General features: G+C 43.4%; 4 protein-coding genes across 4 annotated transcripts; 1 reads left to right on the forward strand and 3 right to left on the reverse strand.

Annotated features, from left to right (window-relative positions):
* Positions 1–939: 939 nt before the first annotated feature.
* Positions 940–2,068, reverse strand: LOC131323156 (uncharacterized). The gene is made up of 2 exons (XM_058354828.1): positions 1,183–2,068; positions 940–1,078 (listed from the first exon to the last, which is right to left on the reverse strand). The coding sequence occupies exon 1, from the start codon at positions 1,997–1,999 to the stop codon at positions 1,226–1,228; it is 774 nt and encodes a 257-aa protein (XP_058210811.1). The 5' UTR covers positions 2,000–2,068; the 3' UTR covers positions 940–1,078; positions 1,183–1,225.
* Positions 2,069–7,458: 5,390 nt separating this feature from the next.
* LOC131322692 (uncharacterized) lies at positions 7,459–9,111 on the forward strand. Its single transcript, XM_058354107.1, has 2 exons — positions 7,459–7,963; positions 8,064–9,111. Exons 1-2 carry the CDS (start codon positions 7,484–7,486, stop codon positions 8,691–8,693), a joined length of 1,110 nt encoding a protein of 369 aa, XP_058210090.1. The 5' UTR covers positions 7,459–7,483; the 3' UTR covers positions 8,694–9,111.
* A 243-nt stretch (positions 9,112–9,354) lies between these two features.
* LOC131323806 (uncharacterized) lies at positions 9,355–15,378 on the reverse strand. Its single transcript, XM_058355645.1, has 2 exons — positions 11,511–15,378; positions 9,355–11,372 (listed from the first exon to the last, which is right to left on the reverse strand). Exons 1-2 carry the CDS (start codon positions 15,376–15,378, stop codon positions 9,355–9,357), a joined length of 5,886 nt encoding a protein of 1,961 aa, XP_058211628.1.
* Positions 15,379–16,313: 935 nt separating this feature from the next.
* Positions 16,314–22,825, reverse strand: LOC131323500 (protein trichome birefringence-like 34). The gene is made up of 5 exons (XM_058355327.1): positions 22,386–22,825; positions 21,266–21,440; positions 20,512–20,708; positions 17,625–17,783; positions 16,314–16,811 (listed from the first exon to the last, which is right to left on the reverse strand). The coding sequence occupies exons 1-5, from the start codon at positions 22,742–22,744 to the stop codon at positions 16,433–16,435; spliced, it is 1,269 nt and encodes a 422-aa protein (XP_058211310.1). The 5' UTR covers positions 22,745–22,825; the 3' UTR covers positions 16,314–16,432.
* Positions 22,826–24,086: the final 1,261 nt, after the last annotated feature.

Here is a 24,086-nt window from a genome sequence, read left to right on the forward strand (position 1 = left end):
CAAGAAACCATATAGCCACTCAAGAGAAAATAAGTAATTTAAATAAAATTCAAATATTTAACGAAATTTTTATTGACCAAAATTCAGGGGCATTACAAAGTTAAGAATATACGCTGTTGTTTCTAGTGCATGTCCCCAAAACGAAATTGGTAAATCTGAATAACTCATCATTGATCTTACCATATCTATAAGAGTCCTATTCCTTCTCTCTGCTACATTTTGTTGTGGCATACCTGGAGCAGACAACTAGGATGTAATCCCTTCAGGTGACAAGTAGTCCCTAAACTCTCCCAAGAGGTATTCACCACCACGATCAGATCGTAATGTCTTGAGACATTTACCCAAACGCTTTTCCGTTTCCGCCCTATACTCTCTGAATTTCTCAAAGCATTCGGACTTACGGCGCATTAAATAAATGTATCCATACCTTGAGTAATCGTCAATAAAAGTGACAAAGTACTCAAAACCACATCTAGCTTAGACATTCATAGGCCCACACAAATCAGAGTGAACCAATTCCAACGGCTCTTTGGCTCTATATCCTTTTGCTGAAAAAGGCCTTTTTGTCATCTTACCTTCCAAACAGGATTCACAGACTGAAAGTTCCTTAACTTCTAATGAACCTAAAGGTCCATCTCTAACCAGTCTAGAAATCCTATTCAGATTAATATGACCAAGGCGTAAGTGCCAAAGATACGTTTGGTTCAATTTCGAAGGCTCTTTTCTCTTACATGGTATATTATTAGTGTTATTCAATTCATGCAGTTGCACTGTAGGAAATATAAGATTTATAATGTAGAGATCATCCACTAATGAACCAGAACAGATAAAACGTTTATTTAACTTAATAACCACAGAGTCACTAAAATAAACCAAATATCCATCCTTTATTAACTTAGAAATTGAAACTAAGTTTCTTCTAACAGTAGGAACATAAAAGACAATCTCTCAAAATTAAACTCCTATTACTATTAAAATTTAAAAAAACATTTCCTACTGCAACTACTGCCACTCTCGTAGCATTTCCCATATGTAGATAAATCTCCCCATCACTGAGTCTTTTGGTTTCCTGGAACCCCTGCAATGAATTGCAAACTTGATTAGTGGCTCCCGTATCTACACACCAGGTACTGGTAGATAACACCGCTAAACATGATTCAACAACTAGTAAAAAAGATTTACCTTGTTTGTTCACTTTATTGAGAAAAATCGAACATTCCTTCTTTCAGTGTCCTTTCTGCTTGCAGTGAAAACACTTGCCCGTAGGCTTTTTCACTCCACCTTGAGGCGCATGAACTGCCTCCACAACCTTTTTCTGAGACTTATTCTGCTTCTTCTTGCCTTTCGGCTTAGAAGTAGAAGCCTTCTCTGCCACTAGCACTGATGGTGGTTTCTTCCCAACCAAAAGACCCTCAGCTGCTTGGAGTTCCTTAAGAAGTTCCGCCAAAGATAAATGCATTTTGTTCATAGAATAAGTCAGGCGAAACTGCTTAAAACTCTTAGACTGCAGTGAGTTAAGAACGAAATCGATCTGGGTTTCCCCATCAATTTCAGCTCCAAGGATCTCTAGTTCATTAAGAAGAGCTATCATCTTTAGAACATGATCCCTAATCGGGGTTCCTTCAACATGGGTGATGCTCACCAATTCTTTTATAGCAACTAGCCTTGCTGCCCGATTTTGATCCCCAAACATTTCTTTGAGGTTTAGCATCATATCAAAAGCAGTTTCCATAGCTTGATGCTGATGTTGCAATATATTCGACATAGAAGCCAAAATATAACGCCGCGCCATCTCATCAGCCTTAACCCAATCTTTATAAGGCTTTGCTTCTTGTTCTGTGGCATTTTCTTCAGGTATAGGAGGGCACGCCGTAGATAGCACATATTTGTGGCCCTCAGTAGTTAACACAATATTCAAGTTTCTTTTCCAGTCAACATAGTTTGGTCCAGTAAGTTTATTTTCTTTGAGAATAATGGCAAGTGGATTGAAAGAGCCCATTTTTGAATCTGAGAATCAAATAACATAACAATCAATTATGAAGGGCAATAAAAATTTTGAATTTCATTTTAATATTAGTTCCCTCTACCACATGTTAAAAGAAAAACATTGACAACCCTACACACCGTGAAGAGCGTGCCTCGATGGGAAGTCTCTACTCTTTATCATTCGTGTAGATAGGCACAACCTTTTAATTTTACTATCTAGACGCTATACCGTGCCAAGCAAAATTAAATAGCCAATATAACTTCGGTCGTATAAATAATAATAGTGACTCAGATGGTGAGGATACTATTATTTACAGCTAAGTGTAGACCATTACCTAGCCCCATGACCCATTGTTCCGTTATGAATTACCTCAGATGGTGTAGTAATTCACACAATAATCATCGTAGACCTATCTTTTAAGGAAGTCTGTACCGATGAGGCCATAATTAATTTTGCCCGATGGGGGGGAAGGTTCTAAAAACATCACACAAAATTAATTACATCATCTACATACTAGTAATGGAGACCGTGAGATTTATAAAAATAAACTTCCTCTCCCACTTAGTTATTTAAAAAAAAATTTGTGAGGGTTATCAAAATTTTTAAGTTTGCAAAAAACGTGATCTAGGTCAAAAGCCATATATTACCATGTTGTCCCAATATGGTAAACTATCACATATGCAAACAATCATAGAAACATGCATAAACATAAATTAGGAAACATAATAAAATATGCATCTCAACTATTATGGTCAAAAATGCAATCCTTGAGTAACAAGGAATCCTTCCAAACTTGAAATTCTTAAGCAATAAGGAGTCCTTCCAAACTTGAAATCCTTCGGCTATACTTGTGTAGAAGACTTAGATAGTTTGAATCAATCAAGAAAACCAAAATCCAACCGTGCTTAGGCAAGAAATTTCGGATTTAACATATTCCCGTGTAAACTGCACAGCCTTCAGTATTTTGGCCATATCTTCTTCATCTGACCTCCAATTGAAGTGATTCAAATTGGGTTGGATTCGAAATTCAATTATCTAAAACTTTCATGAAGAACAGATTTTCTGATTCCAATGTTTACTTGGTCGAAATAGCCCTGCAATCAGACTCTACGAATCTGGAAAAAAACTGTTGCGCGCCAAATAACTTGAATCTTTTGTATCTACCATCTTCGATCTCCGAATAACTGTCGAATGCTATTACAATCAAAGAAACATACAAATATCGATCTTATGCCTCCATTGGAGTTCACATGCTACGTTAATTATTACAACCACGAAAAATAATCGTGGTACCCAATAAATAACAATAACCACGAAAAAATTATCGTGGGATCCAATCACATAAAACCAATAAAAATCATGTGACCATAATAGCTGGGTAAGAACGCTGCAAAAACAAGGGTTAGCACGATTCTACGTTCTACCCTCTATAACCTACGGACAACATGGCCTGTTTAATCCATACGCGTGATTACAGCCTGCTTTGATACCACTATTGGGAAACTGAATCCCCAAGACCCAGTAATGACGCATACAGATTAGACAACAAAAATTGTAAAATCCTATAAAGCGGAATTAGGGTTCTACCTCAACTCCTTGCGACACGAACGCTGGTTGAACTTGTTATAGCAGGTCTTGCTATAAACCACGAATACTGCTCGACCGTACCTTACAATCTTCTATCATATTCCCTGCACGTCTAGAACACGAACCAAGTGTGGACTCTTTCGTGATCTGTTTGCTCTCTTTAAGCCTGCCTCTATTTACTGAATAATAGAAAAACATCCTCCTGACCTAGAGAGCATAACGTGTATATATAGGGCTACGATAAGGACCTAAGGAGTAATAAGTCTGGGCTCCCAGTGCAAATAAGAAAACTTAATCCCACCAGGATTCTATTTCTTATTTCACTAATTATAATTCACCTCACTACAGAATTATAATTGCACTATCGTCCTTATCTCAATTATATTACGAGCTCCATGATATTAAATACTTATTAATCTCCCCACGTTAAGATTACAGATACCCGTTGATTAAAATAAATTACTAACAATTTATACATTCCATTTAGGCTTCGCCAATGCCTTGTATGGCTCATGAATCGCACGCAAAATGAGCTTGTGAACTATATATTCTCGTGCTTGGCTCTATAAAAGGTCATTAATCTGGATTTATTTTTTAATGCAAAAATTAAAATTCAAGTGAGCATAACTTGAACTTGTAAATTATCTAAATTTGAACAAGATCAAGACGATGATCACGTGTATACAAGATTGATATTCAAACTGAACTTTCATCTCCATTATCATTTGAGATCGTAAATAGCCTCAGTTCGAAGTTGACCTCAAATGTTAAGATTACTACGTTTCTAAAACCTTAATTTTCGGATTAACTCCGTTCATTTACAACCTGTGGGGGCGTGATTTCTTCGTGCTCCTTCTGGTGTGACCGGTCTTGATGTACCTGCAGAACCGGAGGGGGTTGTTCCTCCGGGAAGAAGCTCCGATGATCAAGTCAGTAGGTCGAAAGAAGAAGTTTAGTAAGAACAATATGTAGGAGAGAGAAGTGTTCTTTAGACTAGGCTCTTTTTTTTATCCCCGTCTCTCAGGGGTCATGCTTCTCTATTTATAGGCAAAGAGGTGAAGTGCTGAGTAAGTTGGCCACACTTTCCATGTGTCACGTTCTGCTCGGTTGGCGCCTTTCTAGCAGGGCCAGTTAATGAACACCACTTCCCTAGTCTTTCAGAGCCACATGGGTTGATGTCAGGAGGGTCACATCGTTCAGAGATGTCACTTCGAATGTCAGAAAGGACAGCCTTCTTATCAGTAGATATTTATAGAAGGTTCCACAATCGTCTAGGTTCGGCGAGACCCACGTCCAGCATACGAATTCTCCGAGCGTATGATATCCCGGCCGAAGCACACCCTAGCCGAACAAACGGAAGTTCGTATCCGTGCGCTTGATAAAACCCCGAGCGAACTTATGTATCGTACGTTCGGATGTTGCTTATAATTGTTCGGTGAAGTACTCGTGGTTCTGTCTATCTTTCGGCCCAGCCGACGTCCAGACTTATTCGAAGGCGAACCGTGATAGCTTGGATGATGGGTCAAACAACGTGTGAACCCTCATCGCCCCTTTTGGACCTGGTGAACCTTCGGATATTTCGGCCCCCTACAATAGCCCCTCAACTCCTTCTTTTCTTGCTCGGAAATGAAAGAGGAGTTGAATGAGAACCTGGCCGAACGAAGACGTAAAACCGAAGAACCATATGTCCAAAGAGCGATCGACCAGACGAACCGTCAAAGTTGAACGGACAGAAACTATTTGAAACGCTTCGAGACGCGCGCGCAGCCTTTCATTAAATGCTTCTGTAACCGTCGATTTGAATCGATGCCAGGTGTCACGATTTCATTGGGTGCTGGTACGGCACGCTTCATACCTGCCACGCGTCCTTCATCGAGCGGCACATCAGTCTCCCGCCCAAATCCGACGGTCAGGGTGAGACACCGCTTCGAATGCTACACCCAGTATAAAAGGGAAGAGGGAAGGAGAGAGAAGGTTACTCTCTCTCTGACTCTCGATCGTTTCACTGTTCAAGCACCATTCCAGACTGAAATCGCCAGAAATCTGCACATTCGAAGGCTTTTGATCACAGATTTCTCTTGATTTCTCAGGTATTCCTTGAGCCCCTCCATTTCTTGATGCATTTTGAGTGTTTTTTCGAATGTTTTCCCCCCTTTTTGATCGATTTTTTCCTTTTTGTCTGGACTGAAACAACCGCCTGAAACCCAGGTGTTCATGTGTTCTTCCGAACGTATGAACACCTGGAAATTATGTTCTTCCGAACATGAGGGCATCTTCAAGCGTGAGGTTTTTTTTTTTTTTTTCCAAAGGGGCAGTCTTTAAGAAGCTTTACAAGCCCTGTGAAGCTTCTCAATCTCTGTTTCCCCATTGGGAACGCGTAGGGTTCCCCACCGTTTCCCTGAGCGGTATAAGCCCTTCCTTCGGAATTTCTTCCGAGGGGAATCGCTCGGGAAACAACCGAACAGAGGTGGTATCTCTCCTAACGACACAGAACAACGAACGTAGGCACTTAGATTCCTGGCCATGCAAATAGCTAACGGTCTTATCCCATGCACTTATCTGTTTCTAGGTATGGAGTCTGCAAAGTCACCTTCTTCGGGCGAATCTTATCGGTCGATGGATTCCGAAGATTCGGGTTTTGGTAGATCCGATCCAGGGTTATCCGAAGCTATAAGAGATTTCGCCCGAAACTACCGAACGGGATCAAGCAGAAGGGTCCCCGAGGGTGTAGAAGGAGTCGACTACCCCGCCATGGTGGCTCCTCTCCGAACAATTGGGCCGGACCCCGATATTATAGACATAGGCGAATCGTCGTCCGAAAGTCCTCATGACGAAGCAGAAGAGGAAGAGGAGGCCGAAGGAGCTGACGAAGGCGAGTCGAGACCAGGGACTCCGCTTGTTTCGTCAAACCGAGCGAATGAAGGGGCCGGATTTGCTGGGGAATCCTCGTCGCATCCGCCGAAGGTGAAGAGGAAGATCGTTCCGATGGACCCCGATGTGATCCCTGACCGAACGGGAAAGGACCCCTGCCCTTACTTGGAATGCTTCCAAGATAAAAAGAGCCTGGACACCTTCCGAGCCGTTTACGACATCCCTAACGACGTTATCATCACACCCGTCCGAGGGAACCGAATAAAATATGGTGACGAACATGTCACTGTCCCCTTGATGGCAATCACAGAAGGGGGCCTTCGGTTCCCGATGCACAGAGTTTTGAGAGAGATACTTCACCGCTTCAATCTCACTCCGTGCCAGCTGAGCGTCAATTCCTACCGCATCATTCACTCGGTAATCGCCCTTGCTGAGGTGAAGATGTTCCGCCTAGAAGCCTTTCATTTTTTTGAAAATTATATGATGTCGAGAAACGTTCGGTACTCTCGATACTACCTCTGCTCCCGGAGGAAGATGCAAAAGATCATTCCCGAGGGCATGTACGACTCGGAGAAGTGGGCCTCTGACTACGTCGAAGTTCGAGGAAATTTCCAATTCCCCGAACACGAATACGGTCAGTTTGAGATAGCCACACGCAGAGGCACGCCGAGTAAGAACACTTGTCCGTTATTTCAAATGTTTATTTCCGTTGCTCTGATTTCAGTTGTAAAAATTTAACTAACGATTTCATACTTTTCTTCGGCAGATACCACCAAGATCAACAAGGTACTATTAAGGGCCGCCAAAGGTTGCGGTCTTGCCGACTCCCTGCTCACTATCCCAGCGGAGGAAAGAGACGCCCCAACCATCCTCAAATATACAGCTACCTACGGCGGTCGGATCCGACGAAAGGTAACTGACGAGCCTGAGCAATCCGAGGACACCCCACAAGAGCTTCAACCGAGCTTCGACAAACCCCTCCGAGGGTCAATCCGACTTCCGACCGAGGAAGAGCCTTTCCTTGAACAACAAGAAGTTATGCCTCCGAGAAATATCAAGGAGGTTCTCCAGAAGAAGCTGGAGGAAAAAGAGAGGGAGAAGGCCCGACTGCAGAAGGCTGGGGGTGCAGCCGCTTCGGGCTCGGTCCCTAGCAAGAAAGTCCCACCTCCCCCACCCTCTAAAAAGCGACCACTGAGCGCTCCTCCTTCCCCGAAGGAACCACCTGCGAGCAAGAAGGTGAGGGCGGCCACTAAGGGAAAGGGCCAAGAGGTGGAGCACCCGAAAGAAGCCGCCGGAGAAGGAGAAGGGAGGGTGACTGCCCTCGATCTCGATCTTGACACCCCATGGGTGCCAAGCTTCATCACACCTAGCAAGAAACAGGTCCTCAAATCGGATAGCTTGAGGGAGGATCCCTCCCTGGCTTTCACCCTCCACTCGGGGCTAGCTTTGCCGAGGGATGTACAGAATCCCCCCTCTCTGAAAGCGGCCCTGAGCGAATACTACTATCACGCAGGAAGGGTAAGTAAATGCTTTTACACTTGCAAACTTGTTTTGTTTTTTTTTTTTTGTACAAATGCCTTATTTCGTTGGAATGACTTTCGTTTTGCTTTGTTTACAGGCTACCCAGTCCATAATGAGTGCCCAGCTGCATCTCACCGAATATGACAAGAAGTCAAAACTGCAAAAGCAGTCGGTGGAATACAACAAGGCCCTGGCCGAGGAGTACAAGAAGGGGTTGGAGCAATCCGAGCTCGTGAGGCAAAGCCTCGAGGTTCAGGTCGCCAATCAAAATGACCTTATCAAGGGGTTGCAGGAGTCTACCGAGCAGACTAGAGCCGAAGGAAAAGATGAGGGGCTGGCCGAGGGGAGAGCCTTGGGGAGGGAAGAGATGAAGAAGGAGATGGAGAAGGAGGTGCAGGGGCAGTATGAGAAAGGATACGCCCAGGCCGAAGAGGACGTGACCGATCAAGTCCTTGAAGTGCAGGACGAGATCAAGGAGGCCCAGCACAAAGAGAGCTTTATGCTCGGCTACAACATGGGTCTCGACGATGCAGGCGCTGAAGCTGACGACGAAAGGAGGAGTCTGGTGGAAATACCACCCTTCGCCCCTGCCGAAGTTATAGCAGAGGAGACAACAGCCGACGCTATCGACTCGACCACCTTACCAGCCCCGGCCGAAGCTCCAATCCCACAGGCCCAAACCGACGCTCCAACCCCACCAGCCCCAGCCGACGCTGCAGCGGATTAGATTTGTTCTTGTTTGGTCTGTTTTTGTCTTTTGTTTTGTTTTTGCATATTTGTGAAAATGGTCGGCACCGAACAATGGGAACCCTGCCGACCATTGGATGTAACGAAAACATGGAGAATTTCTTTTTAAATGACAATCGTCTTTTCGTTCGGTATGGATGTTGTTTTCAAGTATATAAATATTTGCCAAGTCTTTTTATTCGGTATATACATCACATCTCAGAAATTTTTCAGAAATTTTTAAAGTCTTTTCATTCGGAAGGACTGTTTATGTGATTTTGAAGTCAGTGAGAGATGAACTCAGGTTTACCCATATAGTAGCCCCCTGCCCTATTGTATTACCGTAGGAATAGAATAAGGCAGTAGGATGGGAAAACTGAGCCGAAAAAGTGATCATGAGTTTCGAGAATTTCACCCGAACAAACAAATGGCTTCGAGAATTTCACCCGAACAAACAAATTATCAGGGGCTTAGAGAATTTCACCCGAACAAACAAATTATCAGGGGCTTAGAGAATTTCACCCGAACAAGAGACGTTACTGGAGCTAGATAAAATACCCCTTGTGTAAAAATAAAGCAGAATACTGGACGAATTTATATTAAGTGCATAACGCTCAAAGGCGCATGGGCCGAGCAAAAATGTAATACAAAAGATGCCAACACTAGCCATGGAATTTCCTAAGCTTTTGGGCATTCCATGGATTAGCGATTGGCGTGCCATCCATCTCAGCAAGCTTGTAGACTCCATGCCCGATCTTCTCAACCACTCGGTAAGGTCCTTCATAGGGGTCTTTTAGCTTGGTCAACTTTGTCGCTTCGGTAACCATCCGAAGGACTAAGTCCCCGACGTTGAATGGTCGAGCACGAACATTGCGGTTGTAGCCCCTTGCAACTTCTTGCTGGTACGCGGCGTGCCGAAGGTTAGCATTGTCACGTAGTTCTTCGGCAAAATCTAACTCGGAACCCACTAGAGCACCGTTGTCGACAGGGTTAAAATTCTCCGCCCGAACTGTAGGGATCATAGTAGATAAAGGGAGGACAGCCTCCATACCGTAGGCCATAGCGAACGGAGTACGGCCGGTGGACCGCCGAGGCGTCGTTCGATAGGCCCACAGGACATGGGGAAGCTCTTCCACCCATTTGCCAAGCTTCCGATCCAGACGGCGTTTCAGCCCCCGAGTGATTGTCTTGTTCGATGCTTCGGCTTGTCCATTACCTTGAGGATATGCCACCGAGGAATTTTGGATGGTAATATGGCGCTTCGCATAAAAAGCTTTGAGAGCGGAGGCGACAAATTGGGAACCATTATCAGATAGTATGGCGTACGGCACGCCGAACCTGGAGATAATGTGCTTCCAAATAAAGCGTTCCACATCCCCGGCGGTGGTCTTGATCAAGGGGGAAGCTTCTACCCACTTGGTGAACAAATCTGTGGCAGTGAGCATGTACTCAAATTCTCCAGGCGCCTTCGGCATCTTGCCAACTATGTCAAAAGCCCAAACCGCGAACGGCCGTGGACTGGTGATCATTTTAAGAGGGAACGCAGGCTGGTGGATGAGAGATGCATGCTTTTGACAACGAACACAGAGCTTCACGTAGTCTTCGGATTGCTCGACCATCTTCGGCCACCAATAGCCTTGGGTTAGGGCACGCTGTGCAAGGGACCGTCCCCCTGAGTGAGCCCCACAGCTACCCGAATGAAGTTCCTCCAGAACGGCTGGCACGAGATCGTCGTGGACGACACGCAGATCAGGGCCAGTAAAAGTCCGTCGGTAGAGATTGTCATTTGGTCCCAAGAAAAAATTGGCGGCTCGGCAACGGATTTTGTACGCTTCGCGCTTGTTCGTCGGTAGCACTTGATTCTTCAGGTAAGCAACCACAGAATCCAGCTGGCTTGGACCGAGGGTGATGGCCATAACCTCTTCAGACGGCTTTTCGAAGCTCGGTTTGGGGACCTCGTCAAAGGTGATGGTGCGACTACCCGAGGTCTTGTAGACTGAAGCAAGACCTGCAAGGGCGTCAGCGTGGGCGTTATGCTCCCGAGCGATCCACTCCACTTCTACGCGTCCAAATTTGCCGAACAAAGATAAGACGTGGCTCACGTAAGCATTCATACGTTGATCTTTGGCTTGATAATCGTCGTTTAAATGCCCCACAATGAGCTGAGAATCACAAAAGACATGAACCGAATCTGCATCCAGCCGAAGAGCAAGTTGGAGGCCTGCAATTAGAGCTTCATATTCCGCCTCGTTGTTCGTCGCCGTGTACCCAATTGAAACCACGCTTTCATGAACAGTCCCGCTGGGTGAGACAAGGACGATGCCGGCACCAGCTCCATGAACATTAGAAGCTCCATCGACGGTCAGTCGCCAAGCGTCGCCGGAGAAGAGCTTCCATTGTCGTTTGGGTTTCTTGCGCCCGAGGGAATACCGAGCACGGAGTGGTTCGGCATGACAGCTGGGCGGCCCTTCCAAAACCTCTTCTTCTTGAATCCGAGCGTCTTCAGCAGCAATTGCCAGGGCATTGGCCTCGTCTTGTAAGCCGGGAGTGAGTTCGGCAAAGAAGTCGGCCAGGACTTGCCCTTTGATAGCTGTCCGAGGCTCGAATTGGATGTCGAAGTTGGCCAAGTCTTGAGAGAACTTCAGGATTCGACTCGACGTGTCCGTTTTCCGAAGAACAGCTTTGAGAGGAAACTCAGTGAGGACCACAATCCTATGGGATTGAAAGTAGGGCAAGAGGCTCGTTTTAGCAGAAACGAGAGCCAATGCTAACTTTTCCATAGGCAGATACCTCGTTTGAGAATCCGTCATCGTTTTACTGGAGTAGAAGATCGGTTGATGGTCCATCCCCTCTCTCCGAACAAGAACCGCGCTCGTTGCATGGTCAGAAACGGCAAGGTAAAGATAGAGATCTTCATCGGGCAGGGGCTTGACGAGCAAAGGAGCGTGAGATAGGTATTGCTTCAAAGATTGCAGAGCCTGCTCGCACTCCTCTGTCCATACAAATCTGCGTCGGCTTGTTGTGATTGCTCGGAAGAACGGGCGGCAGAGATCGCTCGAACGTCGAATGAAACGGTTCAAGGCAGCAACCATCCCCGTAAGCCGCTGTACCTCTTTAATTGTCGTTGGAGCTCGTAGCCGCTGCACAGCCAAAATCTGGGTAGGATCAGCTTCGATTCCTCGGCGACTCACCATGTATCCTAGGAATTTCCCCGAGCTAACGCCAAACGCACACTTCTCGGCATTGAGACGTAGCTTCCTATGTTTTAGAACAGCAAAGACCTCTCCCAGATCTCGAAGGTGGTCCCGAGCGAATATGCTTCTGCAAACCAAATCGTCAATATAAGCTTCTACTTTTACGCCGAGCATGCCAGGAAACATCTTCGTGATGGAGCGTTGAAAAGTGGCGCCTACATTCTTCAAGCCGAACGGGACAACCTTGTAGCAGAAGGTTCCCCGAGGCGAGATGAAAGCCGTTTTTTCTTGATCTTTCGGGTCCAAAGCAATTTGATGGTAGCCCCGATACGCGTCCATGAAGCTTAGGCGCTCGCATCTTGCCGTTGCATCTACCATCTGCTCAATCCGAGGAAGTGGAAATCGATCCATAGGGCAGGCGTCATTGAGATTCGTGTAATCGACACAGACCCTTAGCTTCCCATTTTTCTTCGGGACTACCACTGGGTTGGCAAGCCAGGTGGGGTATAGTACTTCCCGAATGACGCCAGCTTCCAATAGTTGATTCACCTCTGCTATCACAGCTTCGGTATGCGCGGCCGACGAGCGTCGGACTTTTTGCACAACCGGTCGCCTATTCGGATCCACATTCAATGAGTGCATGGCGAACGAAGGATCCACGCCCGGCATGTCTTGTGGTGTCCAAGCAAAGACCTCTACGTTTCTCATGAGGAATTGATACATCTCCTCTCGTTCGTCCATGCTCAATGAACTCCCGATCAAAAAATATCTTCCTTCTGCCCCAGGAATGGAAAAACGTATAAGCTCCTCGGCTGACCGTTGTTCGGCAAGTACACTAACATCCTCAATCGCTGTGATAGGAGGGGCAGCCACGCATTGTACCTCCATGCAGCTCTGTTTGTTCGTTACAGTGCTGATGTAGCATTTCTTGGATTGGATTTGATCGCCTCGCAGGCTTTCCTGTCGTCCGTTCCATCCGACGAATTTTACCACCTGGTGATATGTTGAAGCAACCGCTTGCATTTCGTGTAGCCAGGCTCGGCCAAGAATGACGTTGTACGGACTTGGCGAAGCGACCACCACAAATTCAATTTCCAGGACGCGTGATCCTGCTCGCACAGGGAGGGTAATCAGGCCGAGTGGCCATATCGGGGCTCCCGTAAAACTAACAAGGGGAGCTGACGCTGTCCGAAGTTGAGCGGGAGATAATCCGAGGCTCTGATAAGTTGAGAAAAACATGACATCGGCCGAGCTTCCCTGATCTACCAGTACCCGTTGTACGGTTGATTTTTCAATGGCAATAGTGACGACGAGGGCATCTGCATGTGGAAGTTGCACTCCTCTTAAGTCGTCGGAAGAAAAAGTTATGGTACAGCCGAAGCTCGGATCTTCCCATTTTCGCTTTCCCGAAGCTCCCACGTTGCAGACTGACGCAGAGGCGACAGCCCTGTCAATTTCTGAACGAAGTTCGGCAGCCCTTCCTTCGGATACTAGCCCTTGTATCACGCTTACGAGATTGCCAACAAGAGGGGGAGGAGGAGGAAGTGGATTTTGCCTAACGTCGATCCACTGATTGAGGTGACCGGCAGCTGCTAGATCTTCTAGATACCTTTTGAAAGGTGGGCATTGCGTGGTATAATGGCCACGTTCCTTATGATACGTGCACATCCCCGGTCCGCTTCCGACGGTGCCTAAGAGTACCGTCGGCCAAACAAAGAAAGGCAATTTGCCAATGATGTTAAGAAGTTTATAAATAGGTTCAGTGAATACCGTACGTTCGGCGACGTATTCGTCTGGTCGGGGTTCTCTTTTCGTTTGTGTCCAGGATTGTGGCTGAGGGTGCTGCGGGGGTCGGCCCTTGTTGTTTGACTTGTTCGATGCCTGGCCCGAGCTACCCTGGCTTCCTTGCCCTTGGCGAACGTTCGATACCTGCTTCTTCGGCGCTATCGTCTTGGCAGGTTCAGCCTTTGATGTATGTCGCTCGGCCATTGCTTCTTCGTGAACGCAATCTTTCTCGATTATGGTCATGAGCTCCCCCATTGTCTTAGGTGGATTTCGTGAGAGGTCACGAAACATTGCCGAGGTTGGGTCCAATCCATTCATGAAAGACTCGGCTGCTACCCCTTGATCACAGTCGGGAATAAGGTTATAGACTTCCCAGTAACGCTCGGTATAGAGTCGCAGTGTCTCTCCCGCCGTTCTTCGCATGTTCACCAGCATCGATAATGTCTTCGGTTGAATGTTGCTGGTGACGAAGCGTTTGCTAAACTCCAATTCTAGCTCGTTAAAGCAAGAAATGGATTTGGGCTTCAACTGATTGTACCATAACATGATCGGTTCACTGAGAGTGAGCGGGAATATTTTACACATAAGAGCGTCAGAAAAGTTATGGAGGCTCATGGTTTGCCTGAAGCGACAAACGAACGCGACTGCGTCTTCCTTTGCCTCATAGCGCTTCAGCTTCGGCATGACGAATCTGTCTGGCGGCCGCTCTTGTTGAATAGCATCCACGAAGGGGGAAGCCTTTGCCTTCCTGAGCTTCGAATTGTCTTCGGTTTTCCCTTCGGCCGCGATCTGCGGGGCGATAGGGGGAAGAACATCAGTATGCCGCTCCGGAGTCCTCCTTTTTTCCCGCCGATGGCGCCGACGGTGCTCCTCTTTTTCCTTCGGTCGTGGAGCTACTAGTGTTAAGGGCGCATGTGCCTCCCTCAAGCTCGTCAATGGGGCGTTCCGAGGTTGGAGAGCCGGGTCGATGGGTTGATACACGGTTGGCAGGCCCGTGAATTGATCGTACAGGACAATCGTATTATCGTGCTCCGAACGGTTTCCTTTGCTTTCTGTTCGGTGTCGACTGCCAGAGTTGGCAGAGTGTCGCCCATCGTGACGTTCGGAATCATGTCGCGATTGAAATGAATATTCCCGGTTGCTACTGGAATGGGGTCGCCGAGGTGGATCATTTAAGTCCACGGGCCTCTTCCCACTTTTCTGACTCATCCGTCGTTCGGAACGATGTTCTGTTCGGACAGAGTCGCCTCCCCTATTGGTTCCCGCCGTGGAGCCCGTTGCCGAGGATCTAGTACTCTCGGCTCGAATGATGCTTGTCAGCCGAGGTCGTGAAACCCCCTGATCGAGGCGCTCAAAGACGTTTCGCCGTTCGGTAACGGCAAGTTCGGCCGTTTGGGCTGGGCGAGATGGTCTACTTCGTTTGTGGGATCTCTTCGGTCGACTGGGCTCGGCATGATGTTCGTTTGCAGGGGTTTCGGCCAACCCTCCGTCCCGCTCCTCCAGCCGCTGTTGCAGCATGGTAATAACCGCTGCCTGACGTTTTTGTTCAGCCAGGGCGATATCCAACTCGGTCGGTGGAAAAGAAAGTTGGCGGGCTACATGTGGAACCGCCCTAGCCGTTTGACGGGGCTCGAGGCTGATAGATCCGTAGCCCTCCAACCCAAGGGTAAAGTTCTCTGGGCCCGGAGGTGAGAGATGCTGAGCCATTGGTTCCGTGCAAATATGAAGAACAAACAGGATCTGAGATGAACAAAGGCCCTCAGCTGACTATGAGCGCGAAGAACACGAAGAACACCCCGAAAGTTGTTTTCAGAAATCAATTCCCCAGCAGAGTCGCCAATTGTGGGGGCGTGATTTCTTCGTGCTCCTTCTGGTGTGACCGGTCTTGATGTACCTGCAGAACCGGAGGGGGTTGTTCCTCCGGGAAGAAGCTCCGATGATCAAGTCAGTAGGTCGAAAGAAGAAGTTTAGTAAGAACAATATGTAGGAGAGAGAAGTGTTCTTTAGACTAGGCTCTTTTTTTTATCCCCGTCTCTCAGGGGTCATGCTTCTCTATTTATAGGCAAAGAGGTGAAGTGCTGAGTAAGTTGGCCACACTTTCCACGTGTCACGTTCTGCTCGGTTGGCGCCTTTCTAGCAGGGCCAGTTAATGAACACCACTTCCCTAGTCTTTCAGAGCCACATGGGTTGATGTCAGGAGGGTCACATCGTTCAGAGATGTCACTTCGAATGTCAGAAAGGACAGCCTTCTTATCAGTAGATATTTATAGAAGGTTCCACAATCGTCTAGGTTCGGCGAGACCCACGTCCAGCATACGAATTCTCCGAGCGTATGATATCCCGGCCGAAGCACACCCTAGCCGAACAAACGGAAGTTCGTATCCGTGCGCTTGATAAAACCCCGAGCGAACTTATGTATCGTACGTTCGGATGTTGCTTATAATTGTTCGGTGAAGTACTCGTGGTTCTGTCTATCTTTCGGCCCAGCCGACGTCCAGACTTATTCGAAGGCGAACCGTGATAGCTTGGATGATGGGTCAAACAACGTGTGAACCCTCATCGCCCCTTTTGGACCTGGTGAACCTTCGGATATTTCGGCCCCCTACACAACCCTACCAATACTTGCACGGTCAAGTTTTTTCGCTTTTCTCTCAGTCGTATTCAAGCCATCGCAAGTTACATTTTAACTCCTTGGGAGGTTCTCTGTTACTTTCAAACTCCTTAGTACTATACAATTTTTCACAATTAAGTATCACAAGCTCTAAATTTCCATTTTCCCTTTGATGTTATCATCATAATGAAGAATATATGCATACAAAATTTCATTCCAAACATCAGGCACACCAGGAAGGCACCAGTGTATACAATCAGCATAACTTTCGGGTCTTGCCAATTGCTCTTCAGTTAAGGGATCCCATTGCTTCCTATATATTGATGGGTGGCCTTCTTTGCGATACTTTGCCAATTGTGTTATGTTTAGCATTTGTACTTTCAGATCTCTTTCGTTCAAGCTATTGATTGTCGTCTCCACTATTTGCATCATTTTGGGGTCCGATCCATTTCCCCAATATCCCTCTTGTGAAATTGGCTCTGTTTCATTGTAACAATTTTGGTCTACATCCCTGCCCCATTCTTCACCCCTGAAACAAATACAGTACAAAAAAAACTATAAGGAACGTAAACTTGCATACTCTAGTTGACTGCGTTTCTATCCTAAATTTGTTGCAAGATTTGCATATACAACCCGGAAATTTTTGTCAGCAGATGTCCATTTCCTTTTATTTTTTACACAAAATTCCCCAAACTGTCGATCCCCCCATAACTTTAGGCTATAAGAATGGATTTTGAAATGGTTGAACTTGAAAGCATAGATGTCGAAAAATTTCATGGTAAGGGTATCCCCGGCATGGTATGGCCACTCAATGTTTTTAATAGTTAATTTGCATGCGATGGATGTGCTTTAAAAAAAAAAGTGTACCATATATACTTGGATACTTACCGATGCGGCTGGTTTTGCATGGAACTAATACTATTGTTAGAGTAATTTTAAGATTGTTTATTTTGAAATACTCAAACTTAGTGGTAATGGACAATCATATATATACGGGACAGTTCCGGAGACCCTTAAAAAAACCTCCAAGTTTCCGATCGAATTTTGATGATCCGAGCCGCTCAATGTAATCAGAATGTGATTTTAAGGGTGGCTGAGAGAAATCAGCAAAAAAAAATGACCGGGAAGGACTTCATCCGAACAGTTTTTTATTGAACTTTATTGAACAGTATATATATATATATATAAAATATACACACACACACTTTTATTTGGTTACATTTATGTTGGTACAATTGCTTGGTTGTCTTTAAGTTTGAAATTTCTTGAGCTCAAAACAAGGGCATACCGTTCATGTGTCGGTGACATGCTAACGAATCACATCTAGATTGTAAATACATACCGTTCATGCGTAGGTGACATGCTAACGAAGAATAATTGAGTCTTATTATGGTTGACATGAATTTCCAACCAATCTGACCACGTCTTCAAAGCCATCTCATAACTGCGTAACATCTCCACTTCTCTATAGATTCCGTCTGAACGCTCAAATGATCCCCACCTAGTGGCCAATAAATTCAAATAAAATTTAGACACCATTTCAGCATATATGATTGATCCAAAAGACGAGTTTAAAAATGTTAAAAGGCCCGGCCCCAATTACTATATAGGTTAAAATAAAAGGGAATTTTTAGGCCGGCCCAAAAACTTAGGCTCAGTCTTCATTTAGTCCTGTACAATTATTTGTATTTTTTATTCCAACCTTGCCCCTTCACGCGCATTAGTGCACAGAACTAGAGAGCATCTAGTATAGAAAAATTATCCAATGCTCCATGAGCACTGGTGCACCATTAAAACATTGTTTAAATTTCAAAAAGTCATATCTTTTGTTGTAGATATTCATTTTTTTAAAAAATTATATTTTTGGAACCTACTCGACGATATCTACTAAACAAGATCCATATTGAATATAAAATTATGAAAGATTAAAAAAATATCATTTGCTATGAGAAAATTCTATGAGAACTATTTCTATGAGAACTATTTCTATGAGAATTGTCCCTATGAAAACTGTTTCGGACAAAAATACCCTTAGTTATATAAACTGGCTATGAGAACTGTCAATTCTCATAATCAGTTCTATGAGAACTGCCAGTTTTCATAGTCACTTCTATGAGAAGCGACTGTTCTCATAGAGAACTAGCTTTGTGAACTGGTTATGAGAACTAGACTATGTGAACTGAAAAATACACAGTTCACACAGTCTTACCACATACTAAAATACACAATTTTCATAAAATATATAGTTCTAATAGAAAATATATGGTTCTAATAGACAGTTCTCATAGATAATACACAGTTCTCATAGAAAAATATACAGTTCTTATAGAAAAATACTCAATTCTCATAGACAGTTCTCATGAATAACACACAATTTTCATAGAAAATACACACATGAAAAAAAATTGAATAAAAACAAAAAGGTAATCAAAATCAAATATAGTTATAAATGTTCTAAGGGGAACTGTGTATTTTTCGTGTAATTGAATTTTTAGTTAGTTTTATGTGCGTCAAAGCCTTGCTATACACTGATTACAATTCAATTGCTCAAATAACTTTTGAGAAAAATACCTTTGGCTATGAGAATTGTCAATTCTTATAGTTAGTTTTATAAGAACTGCTCGGTTATGTGAACTGAGCTATGAGAACTGAAAAATACATAGTTCAAATAGCCTCAACACACACTTAAATACATAGTTCTCATAAAAAATACACGATTCTCTTAGAAAATATATAATTCTTATAAAAAGTTCTCATGGATAATACACAGTTCTCATAGAAAAATACACAATTTCCATAGAAAAAACATAATTCTCATAGATAATACACAATTCTCATAGAAAATACACAGTTATCATAGACATTTCTCACAGAAAAAACACAATTCTCATAAAAAAATACTCAGTTCTCATAGACAATTCGCATAGAAAAATATACAATTTTCATAGAAAAATACACAATTTTCATAGACAGTTTTCACAAAAATACACAATTTTCATAGAAAACTACATAGTTCTCATAGAAAAATATACAGTTCTCATAGAAAAATACACAATTCTCATAGAAAAAATACACACAATTCACTAAAATACACATTGCCCCAACACACACAATTCACTACGCAATTCATATAGCCCAAATACACAAGAAATACACAGTTCACATAGCTCCAACACCCTAAAATTCACAGTTCACATAACCCCAAATACACACTAAACAACATAGTCAATAATAAAATCAGATAATAAAACTCATTAGAGAAACAGTACAAACACCTATATTTTCACATCAAAAACAAAAATTAAACAAAAACAAATTACATGTTGGAGATGCTATTGTTAGGCTCCATTTGTTTTGACACAAATTACTTTCACATCAAAAATTCTTTTTCATTAACAGTACAAGGTTTAAGTTGGACAAATTGAAAATATGTTGTTGAAGTTGGGATTTGTGTTATACCATGGGGTTTCAAATGCAATTTTCTCAAATCTGTGGACACGTTTTCTGCATCAATTTCTTGTTTCGTTTACTTCATCTGCGTAGACTATTGGGCTCTAAAATCACTACTCCTTCCGAACGGACGCAATCACAGCACCATCTATGGCGACTGAAAGCAACTCAACTCGTAGAGCTCGACGACGAAACTGTCCATTAATTTCCTCAAAAAATCTAAGTCAAAACTAGATGTGATAGATCAAGATCAATACTTATCAAAATCGAGTCTCTCGACGCCGGCGACGCTTTCAAAACTCTGGCCGTTGAGATCGGTGAAGGATTTAGAACGTCGTCATCACCGCAGAGGGCGGTGACGAAGTCAGGTCTTGACTTGAAGAGCTCTAGTTGCCGATCATTGTCTTGTTGATCTCCGCCGATGATGTGGCGAAGAAGGACCGGACGTGGCGGCGCGACAGCAACGTTGTCGAAAAGGAGACGGCGGCGACGGAGGTGGTTGGAGCTGCTCCATCGGTGGAGCGACGGAGAGAAACAAGGAGAGGTGTTGTTGTTGCTGGGAGTGCTTTAGAGAGAGAGAGTGCGAGGGGTGGGAGTGGTTTAGAGAGAGAGTGAGTGGAGCAGAGGAAATGATCACAGTGGTAGTTGATTAGGGCAAAAAAGTCTTAATGCAATATAACCGAGCCTATTTAGGTTCGGAAATAATATTCAGGGTTGGGATCAAAACGAACCTAAAAAGGAGGACTGGCCTCTAATTTTCTATAAAATAAATTACTTACAAGATCTTCATCATGGGCCTCCTCCACCAGAGGTAGGAATTGAAGACTAGAATATCTGCATCAGTCCAATGCCTAGCATGTTTTTCAATGGCTTGAGTCCTTACAATTCGATCTGGTAAACGATGCTTTACTGGATCATCAGAGTTGGACTCAACTAGCAGTGGAGCCCAATAGAATTCAACTGATGCATTGTATTCCTTCGTTGAATAAACCACAAATTAAAAAAAAATTACACCCAGAATGATAAATTTATTAGGAGTACTACATACGCAACTGGATTGTATAATTGCAGTAAATAGCGAATTCGTTTTCTTCGGAATCTTTTCACTGTTAGAGAATCTTCTTTTTTTTTTTTAAAAAACATTTTTCTAAATTACTAAAAACAACCTCTCTCTCTCTCTCTCTTTTTTTTTTTTATTATCTAAATTAGGCCAGTGTGTATAGACCTACTGATAGAAGAAGAAAACTCAAAATTTTGAAATGCCAACTTGAGAGAAATATGTCGTTTTTCCTTTAAATTTGGCTGGTTTACTTTCTTTAGGGATATTTTGTAAATGGTTCAAAGTTTTCCAAATTTCGGGTTTCTCTAATGAAAACAAAACAATAACATGAATTTTTTTCTGAAAAGACAGAAAAAAGTTCATTAAAAGGAAAGTAAATCAGGAAAGAAATATTTTTGTTTTAGAGATTAAAATTGACTGGCTATATTTTTTTTCCCCTGAAAGACTTGGTATTTTAATAAAGTTAAACTTACAGAGGCCTTGAAGGTGGTCAAGGAGCCATTGGTGTGCATAGATTTGAGCATTGGGTCAAGTATGGATGTTTCCACTAGACAGATCATTGAGACCCATTGGTTCCTATTTAAAGAATCTCCAACAAACACAAGCCTCTTGTTCCTTAGCCTCTCTAGCAATGCTGTGGCATTGAACCTTTATTAACATATAAAAGCACATTCCACCAAGTTCAAAAAAATACCCAAATAATTAAAGACCGTAGAATCAAATGACCAGCAATTATATACTTTTTGTCTTTTGGAATTTTAGAGAAAGACAAATTTAATCAACATATAATGGAAAATAGTTTTATCTCTGGTCCGCCACTACAACAGTAATTAGAAAACTTTATCAAAATTGAGCAAATTTTATGTCAAAACCCCACTAAAAGATTAGAAGGTGCAGAAATAAAATTTTGGCCATTTTGTCTTCAATGAGCCATTTTCATATTTGACCCATGTTTTATCTTTACATTTCTTTTGGGTTCTTTCAAACTCAACGTAAAAAAGTATTGACAAGATGCTAAAGTTCAAAATCACGTTAATCCCAATAATAGGACAATCTTTTAAGTGAAATCACAGTATTTCAAGATTAGTACTCCCTCATCTCATCGCTTCTAGAGTTTTTTTTTTAGCGTAGTACTGTTACATAATACATACTCCCTCCGTCCCATTTTCATTGTTAATTATTCTGTTTGTCTCTTTTATGTCTTTTGCTTATATCTTTTAGTGTGGATCTTAAAAAATATACAACATGGATCTTGTTTAATAAATCTTGATTAATTCTATAAGACAAAAATTTCAAAATTATGAAAAACATTATAGATTAAAAGATATAAACAATTAAAAAATGACACACAATTTAAAATGGACAGTGAAAATGAGACGGAGGGAGTATTTATTTACACAGATTAGCATTTCTAAAACTATCCCTTGCATATGAACTTCACAAAATAAAAGGAATACATGTATATTGAACGATACTGAATATGCATTTGTATACACAAATTTGTCCCCTGTTTTTTAAATTAACCTTTTCCATTAATACATTTAGGTTGAGAGTGAGAAGACAGAGAGGAGAAGAGGTCAGAGATAGAACTACCTTGGGAGGTCACAGCGATAAGGTTGCCACCTCCAACTCTGATACCTCAAGTCCTCTCTTCCAAACTTCTGGCAAGCCAATTGGTCCGACATAAAACTGCAATCCTTCTCTTTGTACAAAGGGTGTGACTCGTTATCAAATACCCATTTCCCCGAGAAAAAATCGCATTGCGAAATCGACGATGAGCCATTGTTAATCTGATGCTTCGTCTCATCCCCTTCTTCCAATAACTGCTTGCTCTCTCCCGTCAAATAAATTGCTCCAATCACTAAGACGGCCACCAATAGGCCTACAAGGGATTGAAAGCTCCATCTAATTCCCCAGGAACTGGGAAACAATACTTGGAGTTTATTTGTCATTCCCACCCCCACTAGTCTAAACTCACTTGCCTCTATCTTGGACTCTGTCCATGTCTTTGTTGATATCTCCTCTTTTAAGCATATCTGGCTAGTGGTCGGTGAATGGTGTGATGCATTACCACTTTTTAAATGGTGATGAGTGGTTCACCGAAGGCAATTGATTTGGCCTTTTTAAAAAAAAAATTAACCAGGGTTCTTTGCAGTTCTTGGAATGAATTGATTGTTCCATCTCGATTTAGGTTGGATTCAAGCTATAGTCTTAACCGTACTTTCGGTATTTTAGTTATTTTAGTCCTAAATAATACCCATTATTGAAGACAATTTATTTCCCTTAATTAACTTTATTGTCTAAATGGCATTTTCAATATTTTTAGTAATAACAAGTGGTATTTTGGCGTTTATCTGAAGACAAAAAGTATAGATGAACTCATCCTTATAAAATTATAAATTGTGTTTGTGGTAAAACAAAAAAGGGATTTATAGATTGTGCCAGGGACACGGTTTCAATTTTAGGGTACCCATAGTTTTTATTATATATATATATATATATATAATATGGGAGGGTGGTATATATTTTCCACTATTGGATTGTGTAGACACCCCAATCTGACTTCCCGATCGTTTTACTTTGTTCGTCGGTTTCTTGATTCCCCGATGATGAGTCAGGTCGAAACAGTCCCGAGAACTTGGAATGGCTTGAGTTTGGCATGTGTGGAACCCATCCTTAACCCTTAAACCCTTGAATCAGAACCTGGACCTTGGTCTGAATGTTGCGCGACAATCTAGAACCCTCGCGCGATGGTTCATCTGCCAGGTGGTGGTCAAAGTCAAAGCTTTGACCATTGACCATCGCGGGGCTGGCTGGACCCTCGCGCGATGGTCTCACTCCATCGCGCGATGGTCAACACCTGTCATTTTCACCCAGATTGCGTGGTGGTCAGGGGGCTACAGGCCTATGTGACCCCGTTTTCTCGGCTGAACAGCGTTCTGGGGGGGCTCCCCTTGCACCACCTCACCCCCCATTCTCCCATCACCTTTGCCACCCATTCCTCCACCAAGCATTTGTAACCAGCATTGTTGGCTGGTTACAAGGCCTTGGTTAGCCATCCACTAACCCCCTTCTCCTATAAATACCCCCCCTTATGATTCCTTGCAAAGGGTTACAAAAAAAGCTCTCTTCAAGAAAGAAGAAGGAAAACTCAAGCACAAACATCTCACACCACTCACTCCCACATAATCACCTTCCAAATCTTACCATCTCATCATTCAAGCCATTTCCAAGGCACTCAAAGCAAAGGTATAATATCTTTCTGCTCACTGTTCGAACCCCTGAGGGGGGGGC

This window comes from Rhododendron vialii, chromosome 4a, assembly GCF_030253575.1.
Source record: "Rhododendron vialii isolate Sample 1 chromosome 4a, ASM3025357v1".
NCBI lineage: Eukaryota > Viridiplantae > Streptophyta > Magnoliopsida > Ericales > Ericaceae > Rhododendron > Rhododendron vialii.

Excerpts from the sequence above, each read along its gene's own strand:
- LOC131322692 (XM_058354107.1), top strand. The coding sequence starts at position 7,484 with ATGCCTCCGAGAAATATCAAGGAGGTTCTCCAGAAGAAGCTGGAGGAA. Across the intron at positions 7,964-8,063 it reads ACTACTATCACGCAGGAAGG|GCTACCCAGTCCATAATGAG; the intron begins GTAAGTAAATGC and ends CTTTGTTTACAG.
- LOC131323500 (XM_058355327.1), bottom strand. The coding sequence starts at position 22,744 with ATGACAAATAAACTCCAAGTATTGTTTCCCAGTTCCTGGGGAATTAGA. Across the intron at positions 20,709-21,265 it reads TGACCACCTTCAAGGCCTCT|GAATACAATGCATCAGTTGA; the intron begins GTAAGTTTAACT and ends TATTCAACGAAG. Across the intron at positions 17,784-20,511 it reads AGGCCCATGATGAAGATCTT|GTGGGGATCATTTGAGCGTT; the intron begins GTAAGTAATTTA and ends ATTGGCCACTAG.
- LOC131323156 (XM_058354828.1), bottom strand. The coding sequence starts at position 1,999 with ATGGGCTCTTTCAATCCACTTGCCATTATTCTCAAAGAAAATAAACTT.
- LOC131323806 (XM_058355645.1), bottom strand. The coding sequence starts at position 15,378 with ATGGCTCAGCATCTCTCACCTCCGGGCCCAGAGAACTTTACCCTTGGG. Across the intron at positions 11,373-11,510 it reads TCAACCGATCTTCTACTCCA|CTGTTCTTCGGAAAACGGAC; the intron begins GTAAAACGATGA and ends TTCCTCTCAAAG.